At 49.7% G+C, this 27,544-nt stretch overlaps 1 protein-coding gene across 1 annotated transcript in view; it reads left to right on the forward strand.

Moving 5' to 3' along the window:
- The window catches only part of ADRB2 (adrenoceptor beta 2), a 37,390-nt gene extending 10,273 nt beyond the window's left edge, over nt 1-27,117 (forward strand). The window contains exon 2 of the mRNA XM_052816689.1: nt 23,535-27,117. Within this exon, the coding sequence (XP_052672649.1) occupies nt 23,535-23,569 (35 nt within the window). The 3' untranslated portion in view covers nt 23,570-27,117. The remainder of the gene's footprint in view (nt 1-23,534) is intronic.
- Nucleotides 27,118-27,544: the final 427 nt, after the last annotated feature.

Raw genomic sequence — 27,544 nt, forward strand, 5'->3', positions numbered from 1 at the left:
TTTTCTGCCTGTTTGGACTTGAAACAGTGGCAGTCTTGGATGGCTCCTGTGCTCCCCTGGCAGAGCAGGGCTGCTGCAGAAGCATGGACCGGTACAGCTGGGGGCTTTAATCCTCTGTTGCTGGTCACCAGTGCCAGCGTTCCCTGGGACTGGGAGGAAACACAGATGTCCAGTGCAGAGACTGTTGCGATGGGAAATGTGAAACACTGCAAAATGTATGCAGGGCTTGTCTGTAAAGCCCGGTGCTGTCTCTGCTCTTCTCTGGCCCAGAAGCGAGGCCCCGTGCTGGCATCGCAGCAGGGGTGAATGATGACTCTGCTCCCTCTCAGCTGTCTGAGCAAGGTCTTACCTTGCCCGGGATGAACACCACACACCTCGGCAGGGCTTCTTAGTCCTGGCTCAGCACAGTGCAAACACCGTGCTGCAGCTTCTCCACCTGTGCTGGTTTGGAGCTTGGGCTGGAAGCAGGGGTAACTGTGAATTGCCCTGCAGGAATGGGGGTGACAGGAGCACAGTGTGGTAAGTCACTGCTGTCTGTCCCAGGTTGCTTTATCTCCTAATTAGGATTGGAAAAGCTTCTGGGGGGGTGTCTTTGGAAAAGTATCCTACTCTCCTGGTCTGTTCTCTGTTACCTGTTGGCCAGCTGTGTTGTCCTGGTGCTCATATTGCTTCAGGTGGGGGTGAAGAAAGAGCATGGTTAATGTAAAGTAGGATCGCAGCCCAGCATGTTGTAATGACAAGTATTTTGCATTCTTTATGCCACTTAAGACCGTGATGAAAGTCTTGGCAGCAGAGGCCAGTGTGTGCCCTGCACGTTTCAAGGCTGCTCCTTTCCAGAAACAACAGCAGGGAGTCATTGTGCGGCTTGGACAGGGAGAGATTACACCAGGCACTTCCAAAACACGGCAGATGCCCAAATGATAATGATTTATGGGTTTATATCCTTGTGCTTTCAAGGGATAGACAGCCCCAGCTAGAAATACAAGCCATTGCTGACTGTAGGGGTCCTGCAGAAGGAATCAGTCAGACCTTCAGCATCTGCGGGGGGAGCCTCAGCTGCTATTCAGCTCGCCCCATCCCCATTAAAACAGGACATTCAGACCAGAGAACACTCCACATCCCACCTTGGAAAGGTGCTTGGTCCTAAGAGGTGCTTAGAGCCTAGTCCCTGCTTCCCAGCACATTTGGTGGTTGCCCTGAGGCTCCCAGCAGCCCCTCCTGGCTCTGGTCCTCCAGCGATGCCAAAGGCATTAGGAAACTACAGTGGCCACTGCCAGAGCTACCTGCAGTCTCGCAGACATGACTTCATTGCAGGCGTAGGCAACAGGAGCAACGACGAGAGGATCTCTCACCAGCCCTCGTCTGAACACAGCTCCCCACTCGCACCACATCCTCGATGGCTTGGCGGGGGGGTTCACAGTCCACCGCTGAGCTCCATGGCCTCAGCCCAGTCCTGAGAAATGCATAAACAACAAATGGCCTCTGGGAAGCCCATGCCAAGTCCTTTCTCTCTCATGTAAATATTTTTTCCTCTTAAGTGTATGCAAGTGTGAAAAATCCCTCCTTAATAATTTTTTTCTCTCTGGCTGAAGGAAATGCTTGTTCATCCCTGGGTGGGGACTGCCCTCATCTTGATATTTTGCAGCCATCAGCCCAAGCAAGAGCCACACTGCTGAAAGCAGTTATCATCGCCCACAAAGCCATACTGCTCTTCCTGCCTCCCAAGCCCACTGGCATCAGATCAAATGGTGCCTACCACGATGGGTGCCTGTCAGGACATTACACTCCTTAGTGGCTGTTGGATGGATGTCCCATGGGCTGCAGCGTGTGGACAGCAAATTTGTTAGGCAGCCTTGAAGAAGCCTTCAAAAATAGTGCAAGATATCCATGAGGTTGCAGGGTCCCTGTTCCAAAGCCTGAAAGTCCTATCCTGTTGTATTCGACTCATGGCTGGAAATGCGTGGCAGTTTTTCCTGAGAAAAATTGCAGCAGAAGCCCTAAATAAGTTTCGTGATGCCTAGCCCTGGAAGCAAACAGCTCAGTGGAAGATACGCTGATTTTCTGATACATGCCTAGTAGAGAAGGGAAGTGTGTCTGCACGTAGCAGAGGTAGTGGAAGCTCCAATATATCTATGTGCAGGGGAGCAGGTGGAGAAGCTGTGTAGGTACCTGTTCACTGGGGAATCTGTTCTCACTGTTCAGATGTTTTCTTACTCTCCATTCAACTCACCTGGCTGTCCTGCTTGGGAATGGGTGGGATTGGGTGTAGGCTGTCACCCCTCTGTTCTAGCCCTCTGCTTGGGACCTCGGCTAAGTTCTGTGTCTCATGAAAATAAAAAGACATTGCTGGTGGTGGTTTCAGAGAGGAAGCGTGTTGGCATGGTGGCCAGCCTTGCACAAGAGAATGATGCTGAGATAGATCTGTATCGGCCTTGACTGTAGGTCTTTTTTGTGATACTTCGTTTTAACCCAGATAGTACTGTGATACTCTGCCTCGACACGAGTCTGGCTGAGCATGGGACCTTCTTTATAGAGACAAGTTAGGCTCAAAACCTGGAGAGCTGCTGAGTGTGAAGGGCTGTACGAACAGCTTTGTAGCTAAAGAAGAGGAGAAAGAAACAGTTCCCTCACGCTCGGATGAGAAACACCCTGTAGCAGCCCAGCAATTTGATATGGAGAGATGCTGACTTTCTAGGCTCGGTTTTAGGATGGTCTCCCAAGGGGATTTGCTGTGCTGGGCCCTGCGATGCCTTTCCTGCCCCTTTGCCTTCCCAGGTGCCTTGCTAGGCTCTGTGTAAGTTAGCCCGGTTCAAGCAGGACCTCTTTCCACTCAGCTTGCTGTATATGAAAGACGTCTGTGCTGTAAACCATCAAGTCACAGATTTTCCACTGGGATGTGTGTTACTCTGTTCCTGTGCTCTTGTTGAGCTGGACTGCAGTGCCAGATGCAGTGGTGTAAGCTGGAAGGTAACTTGTGAAATCGGTTGTGACAGGGAGTCAGTCAATGCTCTGCATGATCTTGAAAGCCTGCTTGTAGCAGGGTCCATGTGGGATTACAGAGATCTTTGGTGTGGAAGGTGGGAGGGGAAGAGAGATGCTTTCATGGTTGGGCTAGAGGGTTAGGTGTTAGTCAGCAAGACAATTTTTTCTAGCACAGACATCAGAGCAGTGTCTTACCCTGAATGGCATTTTGCTTTACATTGTGATGAGTGCTGGTAGGGACCTGCCTTTCATCAGGACCAGCCATTTGAAGTGCTGTGGCTCAGAGATACCCCTCCCCTTGTCTTCTCCTGGCAAGCACAGGTTGTTCTCTTCTTCTCAGCTTCATAAAATTGGAGTCATTTGTGAACTTGCCAGGATTTTGCACAACAGAGGTATTAGCACACTCCCTGCCATGGGAGATGGAGCCCTGAGCAATGTCAGTGGTGGTGGTGGCGGAGAAGCAATGAAGGCAAGTCCCACTCAAACCTGGAGGTCCTGCTGTCTCCAGCTGAGATACAAATATAGACATACAGAGCACAAGTGTATACAGTTAGAGATATAGAAGCGGGGAAGGCACTAAGCTGGGGGTACAACCCACAGCTATTGGGGTTGATTCATATCACTTCAGCACAGTAGCTGAGACAAAGGGGAGCCGTAGGGGAGAGACCCATGGGAGGAAAAAGGAAGAGCAGAACCACAGAAAGACATTTTGTGACTCAGAACAAGGAGGTCATTCCTTAGTAACAGCGTAGCATGATTTGTTCAGCTCATTTAAAAGCTGGCTGTGTGGTTCCCCGTCTCTCCGGGGCTCTCTGCTGCAGAGAAAGACCCTTCTTAAAAGGGGATCCTCAGGGTACCTATTTATAGCATGGAAACCCCTCCAGAAGAGTCATCCAGCCTTGAATGAACATCTCCCCATCCCCGGCAGCAGAGTGATGTACAGGCTGTTCCTCCTGCAATCCCAGCCCCTCCTTCGCAGGGGCCCAGCTGACATTTGCTAGCAGACTGTAAGGGACAGTTGCAGGCATCTCTCCCTGGCGCGGGAGGTGATGACATGCCGGCTGCCGCCATGCCGGGCTGGCAGAGGCAGGAGGAGGCAGGGAGAGGGGCAGGGTGCTGGGCTGCTCCAGCTGGGCTGCCCCTTGCTTGGCGGTGGGGGAGAGTCAAGTGATGAGAGGCGAGGGGTGCGTGCTGTTCCCAGAAAGAAAAGGTCAGGGCACAGAGCCGTGGCGCGATTTGCCTCCGAGCCAGAGCCGGTGGCAGTAGGGCCGGGGCCGGGAGGGCTGTGATTTCTAGGCATGACTTGTGGATGTTGGCCAGGAGACACAGAAATGAACTGGAGAGGGGGGAAAGGGTTGTTGGTCTGAAGTGAAGCATGGGGCTCTGCAGAAGTGCTGGCTAGGGGCATGATGAGCTCTCCCTACCAGTCTGCAATGCCCCCCTGGACCTTAGAAGGACCCCAGGAGGGGGTGCTGGCATTGCGTCTGCTCAGGTTTGGTCTCAGGCTGGGCTGACTCAGTCCAGCCCTTCGTGCCGGGGGCAAGCAACTGCTGAGCAGCACACTTGGACTCACTTGTTTGGCTGCAGGATAGGATTTCAGTTTGCTACAGTTAGATGGCAGAGCTTTGGGGATTTTCCTTTCTGATACGATATACCAAGCCAAAGGCTTATAATGAAATCAGAGTGATTTCAGAGGTATTTTCTTTCTCTGCCTAAGAATTCCCTTTAACATGCAAAACTCAGGAGGGGAAAAAAGATGATAAAACTGTTTGGACAGGGCCAACTTTTTTAGCATAGGTTTGGACAGTGCAGCTTGCTGAGTGACTGTGTCTGTAAGGAGGCTTCTGTCAACTCTGCCAATAAAGTCATAAATCCAGTACAGACTGGTGATGAAAAACGGAAAGAGAAGGACTCAAAGGAGAATGGTTGAAGGGACAGATGGAGGCAACTGAAGAACAGAGGCAAAATGAAATATAGCCCCAGGGGAGTGTAAAAAGATGACAAAGAAACAAATGGAAATGAGAAAAGGGCCCTAGGAAGGACAATGACTCAAGCACCAGCAGGAAGCTCAAGGTGGAAAGCAAGAGGCTGGATCCCATGTGGAAGAGGAGGGAAAGGGTGGAAAGGGATTGCAGAAGGAGAAGAAACAGGGCTCGAAAATGCCATGACAGCAGGATCTGTATTTCAGCACAGGCAGCCTGACTGGTGCCTTTTCCCTCCTACGTTAGTAGTTCCTTGTCTGCTTTCAGCCAGTATGAGTTTGATTTAGCAGATCTGGCAGGAGGAAGGCAGCGGGACAAAGGGAGAGGAGACAGTTTCTCAGTGATACAGAAATGCTGGGGAACCGTGGGTGAAAGAGAATGGCCATTAGAGAGGCAATGCATGCACAGTTTGTTCCCAGAGTCAGGGGAGTTGTCCAAGGCAAGTGGCCAGCCTAATTTACTCTCCCAGAGCAAGGAAGGTGAGTGTTGTTTTATTTTTAAAGACTGTCTCCTCTTCCTTGTACCATGCTACCTCCTGCAGTGGGCTTCCAGTTTCAGGAAGAGCAGGGTAAAAACAAGCCCAACCAAACTAAAACATTCTGCTTTTACCCATAAATGGCATCAAATATTTTTGTCTCAAGTCATTACTCTTCCCTCCTGCCTGACAAAGCCAGTGCTGGAAGGCCTGGCCTTGCAAGCTAGCACCTCGGGAAGATGACCTGGGCAGGGAGCAGGCAGGCAGTGGGGCAGGTCTTGGCACAGGGCAGTGGGGCTATGTTTAAACCCAAAGCACCTGAGTATTGAGCATAGTGAGAGTACACTGTGCCAGGTAGCTTCAGACCTCACCGGGCTGAGCCATTTGGCCATGCAGCGGGACTGCACTGGGGAACCGGAATTTTTCCACCCAAGGCAGAACAAGTACCAGATTCACCACGAGGGCTAGCGAGAGATAAAGGGAGGTGGTGTTGGAGCACTGCCTCAGCGGAGCATTTCAGTGGGAAGGCAGGCTGCTCAGCGGACTCTCCTTTCCCTTGTTGCCAATGCCTTGTGCAGGGTTTGGTTTCTCCTGGGGATGGGAGATGCTGAAGAAGAGCTGGCTCATTGCAAGCAACTGGTGTGGAAGGAAAAGCTCTCTACATCTGCAAACTGCAAGTAAGGGTTTAGGTGGCCCGAGTTAGGTGTTCAAATTATGCTAGTGAGCACTGCCCTGTCCCTACTGATGACTGAGTAAATCAGCTGGGACAGGGCACTCAGACTTAATGAAGGGATGTGGAGGGGGTTTCTACTGGAGACGAGTAAAAAAGAGACAACTGATCCTCCTGTCCAATAAATATCCAACAAATCCTGGCTCTGGGTGTCCAGACCGGGTGTCACCTTTTCACTCTGCTAGTCTCAGGGCCACGGGTCACAAGACAGCAGTATCAAGCCAGTCCCTAGTCACGTCCTGTCCTAGCCCGACACTGGAGAAGGCACAGAGCATGTCACACCCGTGCTGTGCTGCTCAGGTATTCTCCCCTGCCAGCCAAGACTTTCAGCAGGCTCATTACAGCAATTTTATGGGTCCTTCACACTGTTGGAGTGGGAAGAAAAGCCAGGGATTTTGTCATGGGAGGAAACTCCTACTGCAAACCTGAGATGCTCCATAAACAGCTGGATTGTTTCTGTCTTTAGTGTTTATTTTCCTTCAGTGTAGGAAAAGTGCCATATCTCAACTGACGGGGCACTGCAGAGCAATCCCACACCATGGTGGTTGGTGATCCCTTGCAGTGAGAGCAGAGCAGGAGCAGGGATGTCCCTGGTGTTGTACTCCTCACTCCAGCATCACCCGCAGGATCAGACTGTCCTGTGCCTTGGTTTTGGACGGAGGTATCCCTTCTCTGTACTGCATATTACAGTCTTGATTCCAATGTTTCTCTCTACTGTCTCCCCTTCCAGCCAGTGCAAATGCAATGATAGTCACGAGGTGGCCTAAAGCTGACCTTGGGTTACCTAACCCTGCTAGAGCACTGGGACAAGCTGGGTGGGTGGGTGTGATAGAGAGGAAGATGACTGTATAAGCCAAATAGCTGCAGATGCATTCAGGACCTCACTGTCATTTTAACTGCAATGGGTTTCATGGGAATCACTGTAGTGGGTACACTGTCACAGCTCACAAACAGCACAAAATTCTGTGGTTTGGTTTTAAACAAACGAGCAAATGAAGAAAGTTGACATGAAATCATCCCATGTAGGCATTGCGTTGCCTTGTGTCTCCTTGGGAGTGGTAGTGAGGTGCAAAGGCAGAGGCTGTGCCTCTGCACTCCGGCTCTGCCCTGCAGCCTGCAGGATTTCCCAGCTCCAGAGCTAAGCCATGATGCCGGTGCTCAGCATCGACCCTGAGCCCCCCGCTGCTCCCAGCTGCTTTCTTGTGTTTGTGCTTTTGTGCCTGTATCTTACCCTCCTATTGCGTAGGACTTGCACCTCTGGCATCCCTGTCTGTGTCCCCTCCAACGTGCCCACCAGCCCTTCCCTTCCTGCCATTGCAGCTCAGGAAGGGGAGACCTTTCCTCCCCTCCTCTCCTCTGTCCTGAGCTGCCTCTGGCCTCCACCAAGACTTTCCCCTCCATTTCCTTGGAGGAGAGGAGGCCCCCAAGGACCTGTGCTGGCAGAGCTGCCCCGACTGGGAGCAGAGAGGTGTGCATCACACTCACTCCGCTGGGATCAGCACAGGAGCTCATGTGGAGCCGGAGGTGAGGAGCCACGAGCCGGCAGCTGCTGGTCCAAACAGTGGCCACAGAGGGAAATCTTGGCATAGGTGCTGTGTTTTGCCAACACAATGCCTACATGGGAGCCTGCGTGGCTGGTGGAGCAGAATACGCTGCCTTTCCCGTGCTGGCAATGAGCTTTGCCCACTACATCCAAGTGTAAAACCTCTGAGCACAGAAGCAGTCTTTGCTGGTGGTGAAATGCCTCTCAAAACTCTCCTGATGTGTCAGGAAGGTGTTTCTTCAATCCAAGTAGGTGCTCTGATGGTGGAAAGGGGACAGACTCAGTTTCAGCCATGCAGGCAGGGCAAAGAGCCGTCTCCAGCAGCCTGCTGCAGCTCTTTAGCTCTGCTCAGGGTTGCAGGGACAAAAAGCCTCTGGAGGTTTCCGTCAGGCACCACGGCACCCACACAACCCTGTATGCTGTGTAGGAATGAAGCGAAGCTCATAGAGTTTCATCTGGCACCTAGGAGCCCAGGGCTGAGTTATTTCATGGCAAAATTAGAATTTCCCAGCAAACTTCTGCTGGAGTCACATGAAAAATGTGGCAATCTCTCCTTGCATTTTTTTAAGAAAGAGCTCCTATGGATGGGATTAAATGCTTGTGAGTATCCCCCAAAGCACCACAAATCAAACGGCCATGAAAAGAGTCCCTGCCAAATGCATTGCACTTTGAATAAAAGCCATAGCTGGGGAGAGAAGCATCTTGATTTGGAAATTGGGGCAGACATGCTTGGGTAGTGCCTGCTTGTTCTCTGGATGGTGTTAGCTGGGATTTTTAACTTCCGATGTCCATGACTGATGAAAGAATTAGAAGGTGACTTAAAAAAAGCATATTTTAACGTGTTTTCTGTTAGGAGCCTCCACCTGTAGATAGAGGTGCCCAGAGAAAACCAGTGATGGACAACAGATGAAAACAGCCTGATGTCCATCCCTTAACGTACATCTTTATTTCCCTTATTTTCCATCCCTCCCCTTCTGGAGCTGGGGCATTTGAGTTCTGCAACCAGGTTCTTTTCTGAAGCATCTTTTTCTTCCTCTTCCTTGTAGAAGACACCAAGACGAGCCCATGCATTTGGAAAGTCCCCTCCAAATCCTTGGCGCAGGGCAGGATTATATAAAGTAATAATTCATGATTTCCTCTCAGCCCCCAGGTTCCTTCCCGAGTTGTTGAAGCTTTGTGTAGAGCGATGATTTCCTCTAAAATGAACAGCAAGCTTGCTTCATTCTCGGAGGCTGCTTTGCTGCCTGCCAAGGCACGATTAGGGAGGGTGTTGGGCAGGCATTTCTGTCATTCTGCAGGCACACGTGCCTTTGCAGTGAGGGTGTCTGACAGGTATGGAGACAAATCAGGACAGCCGTCTCCCTGCCCCAGCGTGGTGATGGCCTTGGTGATAAGCAGGAGATGCAGCTGCAAGGTGCAAGTGGGGAGATGGGATTTTCCCGGGAGGAGAGCCGTGGGAAGGGGTTGGGTACCTGAGTGGCACCAGGGATGCTGCTTGGGCTTTGGCATCAGCATCGCTCCCAGAAGTTCTGCTGCTCTTAGTTTGCTTTTTATTTATTATCTTGGGGTGTCTTCACAATGCAAGATGTGCCAACCAGCAGCCGTGGTTTGGGAAGGTCAGGTCAGCGTAGCTCATCTCTCCTGGTATGTCCATCGTGCACGCTTGTCAGCATGGCAAACGGGCCTGCCTAGCTGTGGCCATGCTATTTCCAGTGCCTGTGGTAACACGAGTGCGTGCCGCGTGGCTAGCGTCAGCGCCGCTTTGCTGAGATGGTTTTGCCGTGAGCAGCTCCGGAGGATGTGCGGAGGGGCCCGCAGCTGCACCATGCCTCAAGGAAAGTCAGAGCTCCTGCGGGGAGGTGGGAGCCCAGGAGGACCGGGACCTGGGCAGGACCCTGGCTGTATTAGGGGTGTAAACCTATCCAGGGTCCAGACCTGGACTGGAGTTGTCCCACTGTGCAAGGCGCCCTCAGAGCAACGTGGAGATACCCCCAGTCTCCAGTGTCCATAGCTGTCCCTGAAAAGCAGTCTGGGTTATATTGCCACCGGGTAGAGATTGTGCTGTTACTGAAACATATGTGATTCGGTAGTGCCAAAATGTTTGTTCAGGCTTTGTACCTAATTCCTCAAGACCTCAATCCTCTCTGAAGCACAAAAGCTTTTATGTGAGGGACTTGTTGAGTTGCAGGAAGAAATACAGCATGAAAATATCACCCTGTTCCACAGTGACAAACATCTACAATGCAGGACCCAGATTAGAAATCAAGAGCGCTGAGGTCTGCGCTCTGCTGCGGTGACTCATCTCACATCCTCGTGCCTCACGTTTGCCTGCAAAATGGAGCCTGCCTGGCGTGCAGTGCCTGGAAGGGCAGTGTCTCTGCAAGTGGTGTCCGGGAGTTTGGAGAGAAGATGCTTCACAATTGCCAGATATTGTAATTTCTTGGCTTCCGCAGCAGGAATCTGAACCTCAGCCTGGTCCAGTTTCACTTAACAATTAAACCCTTTTGTTACTTTGCCAGAGCTTACCCAGAGTACTGTGAGGTTGTCTGTGAGACAACTGCCACTAGGACATTACACTTCACCATGAAGAAGGTGAAAGACTGGGGCTAGATCACCAAAGGATAAGGCTCAACCCTTGCCTAGTAGAAGTAGAAAGCCATTCTGTGTTATTAGTCTTGAGTCAGCCTGTCTAATCTAAAAGTGACTGCATCCCCCACAAAAGCTTCCTGTTTTCATTAACCCTAAGCACGTGTTAAATTTCTGTCCTTCAGCTGATGACAAAAAAGGTTGTGTTTGCAGAGAACTTTCTTCCTTCCCCCCTGCTTCTTGCATGATTCATTCAGGGATGCCGCATTCCTCTGTCCAGTCATACAAGAAGCCAGGCTAAGGAGGCAATTGCATAATGAACATCAATGCAAATCGGGCCAGAGAAGTCGGAGGATGCTAATGGCTGCTTTTCTGTACACATGCTAATTATAGCGTCAGCAAAGCCAGGTCCAAGCTATGGCTTTGCCTGAGGAAATCCCCAGTGATTTTAGCCAGGAGTCCCAATTACTGTTTGTTACAAGTAAATGACTAATAGAAACTAGACCTGTTAGGTTATCTTGTGCATTTCTGGAGGATTCCTCTGCTATAGTGTAAACATAGGGTGGGTATATTGTGCTCAGAAGTCACCCAAAAGTTTTTCGTGCTGTGTTTGCCCTGTGCAGAGTGATGGGGTGCCCACCGCTTCCCTGGACAGAAGAGTCTGGGACACCCCAGAGGCACACCATTTGCTATGCCTCTGTCCCCTCTGTTTTACCCCTTTGCTCACAGTTATTCTGTTTTGATCTTTCCTCCTGAGCTCTCTGTTCAAGGAGGGCAGCAGAGGCATGCCAGGGCCCTGCCTGCACTGCTTGTCCTGTGCCTGTGCCGTGCTGTGCCTCGCCTCTCACCGCAGGCATCCTCATCCCCATCCACAGCTCCTACAAAGGATGGTGATGCAAATAACAAGTACTTTGTTGTTAATAATAGAGACAATTTAGAGATGAGCTGCTGAGTGATTAAAGGGCTGGCTGGACTGGTTTTCGAGGCGAGAATAATAGAGCGGAATATACGTGTGCGTCTCACCCGCTCCAGCTTCTATCTTCCTTACATGGAAGTTGTTAACATTTGACTTCCAGTAATTTATGAAAAGCTCAGTTACAGTTTCCACACAGACTCCCTTAGGATGGATTTCCATACTACAGAAACCACTCTTTCATTGCACATCACGGGTTCTTTATTGGCCATTTTATCACACTGTTGGAAACTTGTGTGATCCTGAACACTGCTCTGTCCTCTTGCCATTGCAGTGAGCCCTTGCATCGCAGGGTCAAATGTGGAGGAATCAGACGACGTTACATAGCTGCTGGTCACTCTCAATAAGAAGTTGGAGGCCTTCAGATTTCAATGCCATCATAACTATGCAACTGGTTTAAAATATAATAAACTTGAAAGCCCTTCCATATCAGACCATCAGAGGGATGTAGATGAGCTGCCTGAACCCCTCGTAAATACCAGGGCTGTCATTCCTGCAGATGGACCATCCATTTTTAAATGGGGTTTCAGGTTACAGCTGGGCTTCACAGCACAGCCTGCGATTGCTGCAGGGTCATGATGCTGCGAGGTAAGATTTGGCCCTTCCTAAAATGCAGGGAAATTACAGTAAATAAATCGCTGAAATGAGAACCCCGTGTCCCTTTAACATTCTGCCCCTGCCATTTCTGCATGTTCCTGGAGAGGTTTTGCTGGGCTTTTCCTCTCCTTTGGTTAACTTCTGCAAGGGTTGTCTCACTTCCAGCTCCCTTTCCAGGGGCCAGGAGGACAGGTCTCGCTGTTGTGTTGTGTGCAGCTGAGATTTGCACTGGAAAGGATGGCTTAGGCGATCCCAGCCTCCCTGGCTGAAAATTCAGCTGAAGACAGAAGTAGCTGCTGCTGAAGGATGGCAAGGGCAGGGGCACAGAGGAAGGGGTGCATCCATCAAGTGCAGCAGGTCACCATGACTGAAACCATGAGCTCATCAAGCCGAGCTCCACCTCGCAGGGAAGTCTTTTTATATCTCCGCGGCAGATGCCAACCAGTTGCTCACTCACTGAAGAAGGTGCTTGCCAGAGAATGAAGCAGAAAAGCCCCTGAGGGCTGCTGTGGTGCAATCAGCAGCTCCAAGCCGGGCTCTGGGAAAACAGGCCTTCTTGCTGTGGTTGTATTTACCCAGGTGCGATGCCCACTCCACCCATGGATTCCTAGCCGTTGCCTTCATGCTGTTTGCGCTGCAGAACTGGGTCGCTGCCCGCTGCAGGGTTGTGTTGTGTCTGCCTACGATACCATCAGCTGTGTGCAGCTTCTTGGTGAGCGACTGCTCAGGTGGCTGTCGCTTTGCTTTTATGAAGGAAACCAAGGCATAGTGTGAACTGGGCCATGGTGAGGCTGAGCATTTTCTGCACAGGTTCAGCCCTGTAAACCCTGGGAGCGTTTATCAGCCCTGGCACAAACCTCTGTGCTCCACCCTTTGATGTGGGTGAGCAGGATAAGGGAAAAAGAATCAGACTTACTCTCATCAAGTAACATCTACTCATCTACGAGTGAATGATTACCCAAGGCAATTTTGAAAATGGGACTTAAGCTCCAGAGCTGCTTTTGAAAAAGTTACTGGAGATCGGTTGCACAAGGTAGAGATAAAGGATTGCCAGGGCTCCATCTCTTTCCCTGCCCATACAGTTATGTATTTCTAATATGGTTGTCACCAATTGAATGGGATGATAGAGCCGTGGGACTTCCCAAGAGCAGTGTCCTCCAAACACCAATGATATAACCATGATTGCAGATAATTGCCACTTAGACTCTCCTTCAAGTTGTTTGTGTGACTCCAGCATACACAGGGTGAAATGAAAGTGTTTGCTCTTAGGTTACTCGTGTGAGGTGAAAAATAGGTTTGTTCTTTATTAGATTAAGTACTCTGAGGATGGGATGGGAAGGAGTGCCAATAGATGCTGTACACTGAAGCTATGCATGTGGGCAGTTCAGAAATAGCCTGTGGGGAGAATGTCTGAGGGACATAACATGCTGCTCAGTCTTTGAGATAAGACTTTCTGCTTGTTCTTAGGTGGGAGACAGCATCATGCAGGGACCCACCTGCCTCAGGTATGGTTTCAGTGCTGTGCTCTGCAGTTCTGCACAGCTCTGCCGCATTCAGCATCCTTTTCAGATGCCTGACTGCTCCCTGGCTGGACGAGAGCAGGCCACTTGCATTGCTGTTCAGGAGTCTTCAGCTTTTCTTTAGCTTTAGGAAACAGAGGTGAGAAACTGCTGTTGTGGAGAAAACAGGCTGAAAGCCCCCAGCATGCGCAAGAGATGCTTTATGCTGTGCCCCATGTGGGTTAGGGATGTGCACAGAGAGGGTTAATGCCACCTCCACCTTCCCCGAAGCCACCTGTGTCCTGCGGGACAGTCACTGCACAGCATGGCTATGGAGAAAGGGCTGTGACGGGGGTGGCCGTGCTGTTTATACTGCTTTTGTGTTACTTACGTACTCTGTTAGTCAGAGTCGCTGCTGCCACTGGAGGGGAAGGACTCGCCGTCTCCAGATGGTTTCTTTGTGCTGAATCACTTACACTTACGTAACTGCCTTTCCTCAAGTGTTAGCAAACTGTACAGGCCCCCAAAGTCTGCCTTAAGAAAACTTCAAAAACCTGTGGCTTTTCTTTCTTCTCCCTCTTTCGTTTGCTTTCGCCTGTTCTCTTTGCCTGCTCCCTTCTGAGCCGTTAACGTTCATGCCAGTGACAAGTTTTCGAGCTGCCATCGACTATCCCAAGGGGCACCAGCATATCTCTTACTTCCCAGTGCAGCAGCAATACCTTGCCAGGTCAAATGTTGTCAAAATTTAAGGCTCTAAAAAAGAAACCCTGACCTTTACGAGCCCTGTAACCACTCCTGAGAAGAGAGAGCGCTTCCTGCCCTGCTGCAGCATTAACATTTCACCAGTTTCTCTTTCTACTTTGATTTCCATTCATCAGAGAAGCTTTGCTTTCACCCTGTGCATCTGCCACAGCCTGGCTAAAAGGCAGCCTGAGCCCCTGAACAAACCTGATCTGTCCTGGGCAGCCCCTGAAGTATTTCCACATCTCTGTGTGCGGTCCCCCTCCAGCAGGACAGGAGCAGAACCGACAGTGGTGACTTCTTCCTCCTTCCTTCCCAAGTGGTGATGCTTAAAAATACATCACTAGAGTCATATTTAGGAACAGCTGCTTTTAAGCTGTCCCATGGCCTGGATCCTCTCGCCAAATAGAAATTTGTGTAACATAATGGAGTGATTTGAAATCACAAGAAGTGAGTTTCTCCCATAATCACCTCTCGCGGGCAGCTGCTGCCCTGTCCCTTGTCCTTGTGCACGTCACACTCTGGCTTTAATCGAGGAAGGAGAACAGCGGTGCGGAGGCGGGCTGAGCGGCAGGAGCACTGGAGGTGGACAGACACGAACCACCCGTGTCCTTCCCCAGCGAGGCTCCGTCAGGCTCCGCTCCTCCCCAGCAGGAAAGGAAACCCCAGCAGCCATCAGCTCCTGGCGTACGGAGTGGGCGTACGGAGTGGGCTGGCGGCTCAGCAGGGCACGGCAATTAGCAAGTGTGGTGGAAGTGTCTCGTTCAGCCTTCCTGCACTCTGCCTAGCTGCTGGGGCTAGCGTGGGGTTCATAGGCTGCCTGAGGATAAGGGACTTGGTTGTAAACCATTTCCCACATCTGAGGCCGTTCCACTCATGCCCTTGGGATCAGAGATCATCCGTGCTGGAGCCTTGCATGGGAACGGCGCCTGCGAGAGAGACAGCCGCAGAGCTGCCCGTGAGAGACGTTCTCTGCGTCTCGCACTCTCTTGCTGCCTCTTCCCCCAGGAAGAGTCTCGAGGGACCCACAGCTGCATCACAAAAGCTCACAGCAAAGCACAAATGGGGATGTTAACTCTCTGTGTTTCTGAAGGGGGAGATGTTAATGCCCAATTTCACCTGGCCTGAATTCCACCTGTGTCCCCGTCCCTTGTTCAAGGCTGACAGCCATCCTGGAAATGCCCTGTTCAAGGAGGCAGAATTTAGGTTAGAACAATCTGGGTAGCTGTGACCATCAGTTATGGGTGTATGCATGTAGGAAATGCACCAAATTTCTCTAAAAAGAGAGATTCTGTGCTCTGACCAGCCACGGGACAGCTGGTTTGGATGTTTGCCAATGAATAGGAAGCAGAGATCTGGACCTTCTTCCCCATTCCCTTAACTCCAGCTAGCTCGCTGGTTGTGGATTGGGTCTCAATCTGGCTCAGTCACTCTTCACTAGCAATGACATACTAGGCATGGAAAAAGCTCATTCTTCCCACTTTATTCAGTAAAAAGGAAGCCTTTTACAGTGAAAAGGAGCAGATTTGCTTCTGCTTGTTATCTGTTGGACCTTTGCACGAATAGAGCATGGAGGTAGCCTTGAGGGACACTGTGATGGCTTTGTGATGGCTTCTGTTAAGCCACCTGGCCGTGACACCTTTACTCCTAATTCCATGTGTTTGCTCTTTCAAATCAGACCTTTAAGAACGATCTAGCACTGGAGCATTGTGGTGGCTGCTGCCAACTCATGGAGTTCCTCAACAGAGCTGAGAAGGATCCTCTTGTGTAAGTGTCTCCCCGTGTCACAAGGCAGTATGGAGAGGATATCCCTGCTTTTTCTGGTAGAAAACAAAACCCTGGCTGAGTGCTTGGTGCATTACCAGAGAGCTGCCCCGTGACACTATTGGACTTTCTAAAATAATTATTTTGCATTTTCCCCTGACCCCAGGTTATTTTGCATAAAACAATAAACAGACCACCCAATATCCATTTACAAGGTTTCCCAGAAATCCTTGGAGCATTTGAAGCAGTTGGAGGAAATCAGAGTTCAGACTTGAATTCCACAAGCGATGACGCTAAATCTGGAGAAGGATTTTCATTGCTTGAAGCCAAATGTCCATAAATGTTTCTTAAAACATTTTTAGTGTGAAGCCCCTCCAGGCATTCAGAGGCAAACACTGAATGACCTGCTGATATGCCACTTCTGTCATGTTTGTCAGATCCCTGGCCCTTTCTCATCCAGCAGACCATCATTTGCTATTCTTATATATGGATTTGCATCTAAAAGCAGGGCAGGGAAAGCACCTGGGCTTAATCTGTGTCATACCGGCCCTTGAATTTGGTTCTTTCCATGGTGGTCCACCTCTGTCTCCTCGGGCTGGCAGCCTGTCACTTCAAATTCTCCTGGGCCAGAAGGAAACCGGCAGAGCCTTGAGGAGCAACTTGACCCTAAGTGGGATCCCACCTCATCGAACCTGAGAAACAGCCCTGCTGTGCTCTCTCATCAGAGCATCAGCTTTCTTCAGCTTAGCAGCTTCCATCAAAGGTTGGTTCTTTTGATTGTTTATTTGCAAGTAGCCTACACAGCAACAAATCACAGTGTAGCAGGAAAATGGAGAACTTCTGAATTAATGGGGAAAAACACAGTTGTAAATGAGTCAGTGGTGGGTGTCTACTTGAGCTGGTAGTGCTCACGTCGCCAATACCTTGCCACTCAAATGCCAGTGACGCTTAACTGAAGGGTCCTCGCTGTTGTGATTAGTTTCGACAATCCCGCAAGTAGCAAAGACTCCCTCCACCGCACACAGGAAGGAAAATCATTATTTGTAAAAAGACATAAAACTGCAGAAAAGCATTACACAAGGCTCCCAACTCTCTGAGAGTCAAGAGCTCCCGCTGGGGGATTGCAGGATTTTACAGTTTGATTTAATAGTTTCAAAGAGAATTGTTGCTCCGTTGGGAGCCACCTTCAATCTGTTCAATGACTAAAAAAAAGCAAAGCAAACAATGTCCTTCCCACTTCCCCAAAATTCAAAAAAAGAAACAAACAACCCCCTCAGAAAAGCTGGGGCAAGCAAACGAGAGAGAAATAAGATAACACAGCTTTTAAAAGCCTGTTGCTTTGCAGCTGTTCACATTCTGGCTACTTTCCAGTGTTACTTTGATGATCCTCTGCCAGGAAAAAAAGAAGTCCTTCAAACCTAGAATTTGATGAGGACATTATTTCTCAGCAAAGTAAATGAAGATCCAGGTTTGGGATTTAGTGATGGGACTGCCATCCATTTAAGAGGTGGTGATCTTCACCAAGACCCTGGCAGATTCGAGTGATATCCTGGAGGTGGGAGATCTGTGTTCTTCAACTGGTGATAAAGGACAGAGGACTTAGGTCTTCAGAGGAGTTTGATACCACAACCAACAAGTGGAGATGTGAAGTTAAATTGGTGCCTGGCTAGTGGGGAGCAAGCTGGACATGTGCTAAGAACTGATACTAACTGGGAAGTAGTGTCAAAGTTTGGCTTTGTTGCATTGGCTGCTGGATCCCTGTCCAATAGGAGAGCTCATGGGGAAGGAGTGTAAAATAAGCACAGACTGGTGCAGGGGAGAATGACGGGGAAGAAATACTACCCCTGAGCTGATGGATGCATTATAAAGTGTTCAGAGGCACTGCCAGGCATTCCTGAGGCTGTGACTTGTACCTAGGAGTCATGGATGAACTCTCTGGAGTAAAGATGCTGTGTCAGAGCCCTGCAACAAAACAAGTAGCACCACCATGTGTCACCCAGAACATCACCTCGTACAGCCAAGTATGGAGATGCCCTCAAGCACAGGTTTGGGTTACAGCAAACTAAAAGGACTGAGATGTAATTTTTTCCTTTCTTAAGTAACTATGGTCATCAAGTAGCCTAATTCTGGGATTGGTACACCCTGGTGTTCCTTGTGCCCTTATGTTACACCTTGGCTTCTTATCATGCATTAACTGGTTATTCTTTTACCTTGGTCTGTAAAGAAGCAACTGATGGTTCATTTCATGTTCTTGTACCCTAGGATTCTTTTTACACCCTGCACTTTTAACATATGCTATTTAAAGGTTATAGGAAGAATTGTTGGCAAATGGTAGATGACAGGTTGTTGAAACATGATAAAATAGCAAGAGTTTCCAATGAGAGATTGAAGAGGCAGGAAAGGAAAGAGGGGAGAATTTGTAGACAATCTGTGCCAATCTTTACTAGGTTGGAAGACCCCCATTTAGATGCAGAGACTGTGCAATGCAAGGCTGACAGACTGTCTTGTTCGCCTGGAGTGCAGGAAGGCTATAGAGTGAAACCCTGTTTTGTTCTGCCCTCACTTCACCCTGAATCCAGCTGATGCTTAGGGGAAGAGCTGCTCAGCTGCCTTAGAGATAGCTACATTAGTCTGAGGCTCCTCTAGGAGCCCATTTCTTTGGACGACTAGCTCAGATGGAGATTTCCACAGTGTACACGTCTCAAATTAAGTGAAGCAAATCTTCTAAGATTTGCAAAACAATTTAGCAAACCACTAAGACAATCTACTGCCAATCTACAACTGAGGGCTAGGGAGGGAATTTTTTCCCTCTTCATCCTTTCCTTGAGCGCTTGGGGAATGTCCCTTGAGGGGCATTTCAAAGTCCCACTGTGACTATTTGGGCAATAGCTGATTCCCATTGATTGATAAGGGCATTTTTACTTTCTCATCAGATCTTCACCCTGCAGAATGGCTGCCCTTGAGCTTGGGATGTATTATGACTAATGACCAAAAGTGAGGCCATCATTAGTCTTCCACCTCTTCTAGGGCTGTACTGAAACAAAATAAGGGAATGTAAATTAGTAATATCCAGCTGGCTACGTAGTTAGCAAGATGGATGCATGTGGCCTGTCTCCACACGTCTCTTGCTTTGTGGGATGTGGGTGGTCCATCCCTTTCATCGTGTTTGTCTGCTGAGCAAATCCAAGCTTCCCACAGGTGAACAGGCATGGTCAAGAAGAGAGGCTGCAAGGTTTCTTCAGCCGACTTCTGTTTTGAATATTATATTTTGACTTGTGGACCCTGAGGAATTCAGATCTCAGGGCAGAGGAAATGTTGGAAGAGGTCAGGCGAGCTGTGCTCCCTCTGAGTTACTCGGAGCAGCAAATAGCATGCGTTCCAGGACAACATCTGATTTTCTGCTTTTACGAGGCAGATGTTTAGGATAAGTGATCTGCTGTTTATTTTAATTGCCATCTTCCAAACCTCCTTCCTACGTGCGCACACACATTCAGAGACCATAGAGAAGGATTCTTCAGATTATGCCGTTATTTGGGTAGCTAGCCCTGTCTTCTATCAGTGCCTGGACAAGGCTGTGTGCTGCAAACCCAGTTCCCCGTGCACATCAGTTTTACAGTGGTGTAAATCAATTAGGTCTAATTCCTTTCTCAATAACACTAGCATAAATCTGAAATCGCTCCACTGACGTCAGCGCCGTAACGGCAGTGTAAAAGACAGTTAGACTTCCTTAACTTCAGAACATCGCTGCTGATTTACACCAGAACAAGAGCAAAAGTAGCTGGGCTCAGCATGTCCTAGCACTGTGTTACTGAACAGCAGGCCAGGGTTTGCTCTGGGATACAGTGGTGACGATGGAGAGCAACTCCATGGATTTCACTGGCATTAAGTTGATGGAAATGAGTTGTACATTCACCACAGTTTGGGTCTCAAAGAGCTCCATGTGGTAGGTCATTAATGAAAAGGAAGGATAAACCAATGCTCGTGTGTAAAGTGATTAGTCCCATTGCCTGTCACTATTCCAGGAGAGTCATATAGGGATGAATCTGACCATTTGGTTTGTGTTGTGATGATGATGATGATGGAGAGCAAGGCAGTGGTACCCTCATACCCTGAGGAACACCAGGCAGGGGTCCATGGAGGAAACTGGTGGTCCTAGCTGAAGACAGAGGGGCACGTGGAGGAACTGCCCTTGTAACTGATGCTGAGCTAGTCTGGAGGAGTGGGAATGCTGGCTGCACTTTTCTCCTCTGAGAGGACACAAGCAGTTGTTGTAGGCATTCTGTGCTGGCAGCATTCAGGGTGTTAATCCTTACTCACTTGTTTCTCTAGATTTTCCCACCTTGTCTCTAAAGGGCTAGAAGTGAAAGCCTGGCTGTAAAAGGGGTGCTGGCCCCTCTCTGCTCTGCTGTGGCTTCAGCCTCCAGACTGTGGATTTAAGCAGAAGGAGATGAGAAGTGGGTATTTCCTCTTGAAGCTGTAGGGCTTCCCAAACAACCTTGCTGTTTAAAGAGACTATGGCAAGGAGGGCCTGGATTTCTGGTGGTCGCTCTTTAGGAAGTTAGAGAGCCCAGTGATTGCCTCAGAGTCCATCAGCCTTGCTCCATTAAGGCCAGTGTAGACAAGCTGATTGACACTCCTCTTCTGTTGGCATCTGGCCAATCTCTTAATTGTTCCTAAGTGACTTTCTTTTTTAATAGCACACGTTTGCTCTGAGCGGCTCGGTTTGCAGGCAGTGAAATGCAGCCATGTGTGGCATAATTGCATTAAAGCCAGTGAGTTGAAACGGGGTTCCTGTGAACCACCAGGTAGCCTGGAGGTGCCACGGAGAAAAACGGGGCCATGGGTGTCCCAGGGATCTAAGCCCTCACCTTCTTTCTTTTTTCAAAAAAGCTGAGGCCATGCTTTACCTATCTCTCAGCCTCCCCCATGCTGGCAGAGGTGGGAGGCAGCAGGAGAACCTCAGAAACCAGAGGAGAACTGCAGTCCTTCCTTTTCCACTCCTTATCCAAGGGTCCAGCCACAACTATCATTGACAGACAGGAGAAATAAAACCATTCTCCATGTTCCCAGCCCCAAGGTACCCCAGCTGGGTGTACAAAATGGTTCCCACATCCATGCTGTACAGCCATGGGGACGGATGGCTGCTCCAAGCCCCAGACGTGGGTTTTGGCAGCCCAGGCTGAACCTGTGACCCACAGCAGCTTGGAGGTACCTTGCTCATACTCATCACCTTCTCCACACGCTCAGCTGGAAGGTGGCCCCGTGGAGATGAAATGAGAGCTAAGGGAGCATGGTCCCAAGTTTTCCCACCCGTTTTGTTCTCACTAGGGATGAATAACTCAGCTGGTGCGTTCGCTGGCAGGGAGAAGCAGAGTTTACCAGTCATGAAACAAAACTGTGATTATTGCCATAGAAACTGGAGCTTGAATGTGAAGCTCATCCAATGGGGCAGCAGGAAGAGGACATTGGACTGCTGTCTCCTATCAAAACTCATGTGTGTGGCTTGGATTTGGAATACCAGAAAGTCACTATTATAATAACCATGTCATAAAATATCCAGATATCAAGAAACATTGACTTCTTTTGGGTTCCTAGGAAGAACTAAGTCAGGACCTCGGAGACTGGCCTGTGAGGGATGAGGGTGGTTAGCACCACTGCAAAGAGCAAAGATCTTTCCAATTACAAAAGAAGGCAATTAAATCACAGTGGCTGAGGGATGCAGAGTCAGAAACATAACCTTGCTCTGCTTCATGGCTCTCTCTCCTGAATGCATACGTGCAATTTGTTTAGAGAACTCCCTCCTCCTTCCCATTTGAACTCTCTCTGACAGTGGCTTTGCTCTAGGAGCTTACAGCACAAGGTTCAAGTTTCCTTGTAAGCTTACAAGCTCCATCTATAGGATAGCCGAAGAAGAGCCCTTTGGCTTCAAGCTGATGAAAAAGGGCAGAGAAGCTTCACTCAGAGATTCCAGTTTTGTTCTGGAAAAACTCCAGCATGCTTAGCATACCACATTGCAGAAAGTCACTGATTTCATTGTCGTTACTTCATATTTGGGTATAGTTTCCCTCCCTGTTTAAACTGTCAGTCCTCGGTCCCATGCTGCATGACTGTGGGGCTCTTGCCTGTGGAAACTGCTGGAGTTATGGAGCTGCTATTATTCCACATGGGAAATCTCAGGGGTTTTCTAAAGAGCTCCTGATCTACAAGATTTCTGGGCTACAGTTGTGGTGCCTTTAGGTTCTGATAGCCCACACTGCCCCATGTAGAAAACTAAACAGTAGTGATTAACATGTCCAAATCATTTAAATCCAGCTGATTTAGCAAATCAGTTTCTCCTTAGCTTGGTGTTTAATGATTGCCAGCCCCAGCCCACACTTCACTGCACAGGCTGCACCAGCAGAAGTAATTGCAGTCCACAGGGGGTTTTTTTAGGAGGAGGAAACACAAAACGTGAAAAACTTTTCTTCCTTCTTTTGTGCAAAGTAGAATCCTTCTTGGCAATAAGGTGTGGTACAGACTTGGGCTGTGTGTGTTTCCAAAGGAAGGAAGGAAGGAAGGAAGGAAAGGAAGGAGGGAGGAAGGAAAGAAGGAAGGAAGGAAAGGAAAGAGGGAGAGAGGGAGGAAGGAAGGAAGGGAGGGAGGGAGGGTGGAGGGACAGACACACTTTGCAGGGCAGATGGAGTGTGAGTAGTGTTTTTAAAGAGATGCTGGCAACTGACACTGTTGCAAATCATCTCTTTCATGTTGGAACTTCATCTTTGATTTGCACAAGAAATACAACTTCATTTTGGATACCCAGAACTCTTCTGAGAGGCATTGTGTTCCCAAAGAACAGATACGGCTTTTTCCTTTCTGCAGATCCATTCTGGTTTTAAATGCTGCTTTCTCCCCACACATGCACAGACCATAATCTTTGACATGTACTTCTTAAAATATCACTTTCAAATAAATAGAAGCACAATCATATCCAGTACTTGTTCCTTTCTCTATCTCAAGATTAATTTCCCATTTTTCCATCTAACATGTCTGTCATTTGAGTATCTCCACAATCAAGAAAAAGCCCTGTTTCTTCCCTTTTGTAGATTCACAGACATTAAAACCAGAAGAAAATGTGTTCTCATCTCCTGGGCAGCTGACCTGAGTGTATATGTAGAGATGCATCTGTTTATTCAGACTATTTCATGCAAAGAAGCTTTCCTTTTTTGTAGCTACTGCTACTAAAGCACCCAGGTGCAACCCCTGCCAAATGGCTTGGTCGATCATCTCACACAGCTCAGGAGTGCAACAGCACTGTAGAAACATTACTGCAAACCATGGGGGCTGAAGCTACCCACCTCAAGGAGGTGCAGCATCAGCACACGGTGGCAGTTATGGGCAGGGAAGAGCCAGAGCCCAGCTCTGCCCACCCGGCATGGAGAGAGTGGGCTGCTCCTGGTGCTCATTCATCCACTGATGCCTTCGAGGGGGTGTTCAACAGCAGCTGGGGAGGGTGCCTGAAGGCTAAAATAGAGCCAGTGGACACGGGGTACACCAGGCAGGACCAACGAGTCCTGGGGAAGTGTAATCTCTCTCCTGGCTTCAGTGTCTGAATCCCTCCTCTACCCCAACCTCTACCGTGCTAAACTGATGCTTTTTTTTTTTCTTTCTTACTCTGTCCCACAGAGATCCCTGGGTGTCCAGGAATGGTTGAGAGCTGAATGGGCTGACCTCTCTTCCTCACCATCCTGAGCTCATGAGGGCTCTGAAGAGATTGAGTGGGAACATGGCATTGCTTCTCTGAGCCTGGGGATGCTGTGGGAAGTGATTGCCTTGGCAAACGTCTTCATCCCAACCCATAGCCCATCATGTATTGCATGAAGGAGAAGCTGATGAAGCATAACCAGAGGACCAGGAAAGGCTCCACTAGCACTTCAAGCATTGGAGGACACAGATGGGGGACCGGCACTAAGAGAGGCACTTTGCAGGAGTCACTGCATAGGAAACTGTCTCTGGAAAGAAGCTACAGGAGCCCTGTGAACTGAAGGAGGTGAACGTCCAAACCACCACAAAAGGTGCTGAGGGGTTTCCCTGGCACAGCATCCTTGGAAAGCACTTTCAAAAGAGAAGGGGGTATCAGGACCACGTGGCCATCTCCAGTGGCTGGTCTGGAAGAGGCACAGCAAGGTCACTGCCTTACGGTCGGGTCAGGAGACCGGCAGGACGTGCCCACAGCTGCCTGTCCACGTGCTGGCTGGGGCTCCAGATGAAACAGGAATCTGACCAAGACTCAGACAGAAGGATTGTGGAAGATTGCTTTGATTTATTCTGTGCTTGTTTCTCCTTCTGGTGTCTTCTCTGTCTACCTCTTTTTCTCTCTAGGCCTATGGGTACTGCGTGTGGGGCACAGACCCTCAAAAACAAGCAGAAGTATTAGTACAGGGCAAACCCTGCCCAGTCCATGGCTGTGCTGCCCAGTGCAGTACTGTTGCTAGACGGGGCTGACTTTGCACAGTGCAGATGTAAATGTGGCCTTCGTTTGCTCCTTATGCCAACAAATCTGCAACTGCAATGCCTGGACTTCAGATGTCAGAAAGGCTGGAGCCTGGCAATTCTTTTACTTCCAAGCAGTCACATGCTAGCTCAACAAGCCACACTTGGGAGCTGAGTTTTAACACCCGAGCCCCAAAACATTATAGAGCATCCATTCCTCTCCTGTAGCTGTGGAAATGAGCATGCTGGCAGGCTGCACGCTCAGCTCCTGCATCGTGAATTTTAAAAATCTCATTCAGCAGAGAAAGAGACAGAGATGGAGGGAGTGACGGAGGCTTAGACAGGAAACTGTAGGAAAAACTCATTCAAAACTAGAGGAAAATGTGCACCTTTTAATTGCAGGTGGTGTCCCAGCTGCAGACTGTCATGCCCAGCTGGGGGGCTGCAGCTCTCTGTTCACCGAGCTGCTCCCGGAGGCCTGGGCGAAACGTGCCGGTACCGAACTGTGCTGGGAGCCCCATCTCAGACCTTCTCTCTCGGGCTTCCAGCTACGAAATCCTTCCCTCATGTGCAATTGTATTTATTTATTTATTTCTTGCTGCTTGATGCAAAGCTGCTAACAGAGCACCCTCCCCACAAACATCCGCAGCCGAGAGAGGACGGAGAGAGGGAGCGCGTGCTGTGCCTACGTGATGGGAGCGGGTGAAGGGGCAGGTGAATGCCTTGAGAGGGCTGGATCTGGGCATGCACATGGGGTGTGCCTACGAGGCAGGAAGAAAAGGCTGCAGTTAAACCAGAAATACTTTCCCTGGGGTGAGCATGCAATTTTGATCTTTTGAGAATTAAGAACAGGCTGGGCAAACCCTTGTTGGGAAGGGCAGCAGGACAGCTGTAGGCTGCATAAGCTCTGCAGAGCCCCTCTAGACAGATTTTCTCTGTGCAGCTGTGCTTGCCCAGGGTATGTATCTCTCTGCAAGTTGCTTGCCCAGACCCTGTCCTGCCAGCGCTCTCAGCTGCAATGAAGCAGACTTACTATGCGTACACCCTGGCTTTGGACACTCGCAGGGGGCCGTACACCCAGCCAGGGCAGGTTTCCACCAGCGTGCCCACAGAGGTTTAATACCTGGCAGTCTTTTCTGCTCAGTCCAGAAGAGATAACCATGTACAGACCTATTTAACACAGCCAGTTTGAGACCGGCAGACATGAGCCTCTCTAGACAATGCTGTAGCTGTGCTGTAATGGTTCATGCTCAGCCTTGGCTGTTCCTACCCATTTTGCTAAAAAACCTGGCACACCAGCAGCATCCGCTCATGGTCAGGTATCCCATTTTATGGAAAGCCTGTGCGTTCCAGTGCAGAGGGGAACCGTTTAGAGAACGGCTCTCCTGTGCCCTGCCACTCTCCCACAGCTCCCACACTCAGGAGGGATCCAGGGCACCCAGGCATCTCTTGGCAGGGCTCCTGGCTGCTCCAGGGGAGCCTGGCTTCTCCCATACCCTTCCCTCTGAGATGCCCCACCAAGGCTTTGTCCAAACCTGTGTGGCTGCTGAATGGAAATATTTCCCAACAAAAACCTGTTCCTCAGAAGATTCCTGGCTGGCTCTAGTCACTTATTATGTACTGGAAACAACTGCCCTTGGGATTAGTTTTCAGGTTAGAGACACGTATGGGATCATTGTAGTTCTTTTTCTCACAAATCCTCTCATGTGCAAGAGCAGGTTGCAGTAAGTGAAATGGATACACTTGCTCTGATAATTTGCCAGCATGGCCCAAAAGCAGTGACCTGCTTACTGCTGATTGCTTCCTTGCAGAGTTGTAAGAGTTGGAGATAGAAGAGATGTATTACAAATCCATCTGCCTATGACCCTTCAGGCTTGTTCCATGTATTACATTTACCAGTGGTGTGCTGGGTCTATTTTTAAATGCCCTGACACCAGGGTTATTGTGCTGTCCTTTGGGAGATTGCTCTGTAGTCCAAGTCAGGAGCTGCTATTAGTATTCCACCTGCATTTCCTCCTGAAAACTTCATTCCATTATTCCTAGTGATGTTCTTCAAATACCTGCTGCTCATTATGTCCTGGTCAGGCTCTACCACTTGACCTGTGCTCCTCTTCCCTCCTCCAAGAACCTCTCTGGCTCCCTGATCACTGCTGTTCCCCGTCCTTCCCGTAGTTCAGCACAGAATGAGCCTGTTTGTTAATTCAGCCGTGCAGAGTTTGTCAGGGATCCGTACCCACCAGCAGAGTAGCCAGGACCTCTGGCAATGCCTGCTCTCCCCGGCGGCTGTGGAGCTGCTCTCTCCCTCATTGCAAAGCACATGGGGTGCAGGAAAGGGGCAGACACAGACATTTGTCTGAAAGCGGACCAGCGTTGGCAGTGAGCACTCATACCCTGCGGGGAGCGAACGCCTGCTAGGGACATTACACAACAAAGTCTCCATCTCAGCGAAGCCCAAGCTGAGCAACGGAGGTGGGTGATGCTCCAGTATTGCCTGTGCAGCCATAGCGGGGATTGGTGGGGGACAGAGGTCTGTACTGTGGCAGGGAGCTGTGGTCTGTCCTGCCTGGAAATCATATCTGTGAGCCAGAGCCGCAGCTCCGCACGGAGGGAGCCCCGCGCCCCGCGAGCAGCACGGGGGCTCAGCAGGCTCAGCACACGTGGAGCGCTTGCTTGGGGAGTCTTTGTGTACAGCACTTGGCTGGAGCACCATTGTGGTTGTAAGAGCTCTGTTCTTCTCACCGAACAAATTGTTCCTACAAATAAAGAATGAAAAGTCCTCCTCTTCCCACTCTTCTTTTTTATGCTATTCATCAAGTGGTGCCAGAGCAAGGGACTGCACCTGGATGGTGGGAGCAGAAAGTTGCCGTGCTCTTGCGGATGCCAGCTCGTGGGGACGTGCTGGGGCTACCTGGGGGAGAGGTCGAATGCAGGCAGAATAGCCAGGGGAAATCAAAACATGAAGTACATCAGAGCAGGTTGCAGGCCCTCTCCACAAAGCTTGTTGATGCAGATGGGTAATGGTTTGCAATATCTCCAGGCTCTGTGGGAATGGGGCTGTGGGACAAGGCTAGAGAGGAGCTGAGCAACAGCAAGGCAGTCTCTGTAGCTACCAATCCTGCAGGTCCTGTGCAGCGGAGCAGGAGGAGGACAGGTCAAAGAAACCAAGGAGGAGAAAAAAAGACAGATGAAAGGGTGCCGAGCCT

This window comes from Harpia harpyja, chromosome 20, assembly GCF_026419915.1.
Source record: "Harpia harpyja isolate bHarHar1 chromosome 20, bHarHar1 primary haplotype, whole genome shotgun sequence".
In the NCBI taxonomy this organism is placed as follows: domain Eukaryota; kingdom Metazoa; phylum Chordata; class Aves; order Accipitriformes; family Accipitridae; genus Harpia; species Harpia harpyja.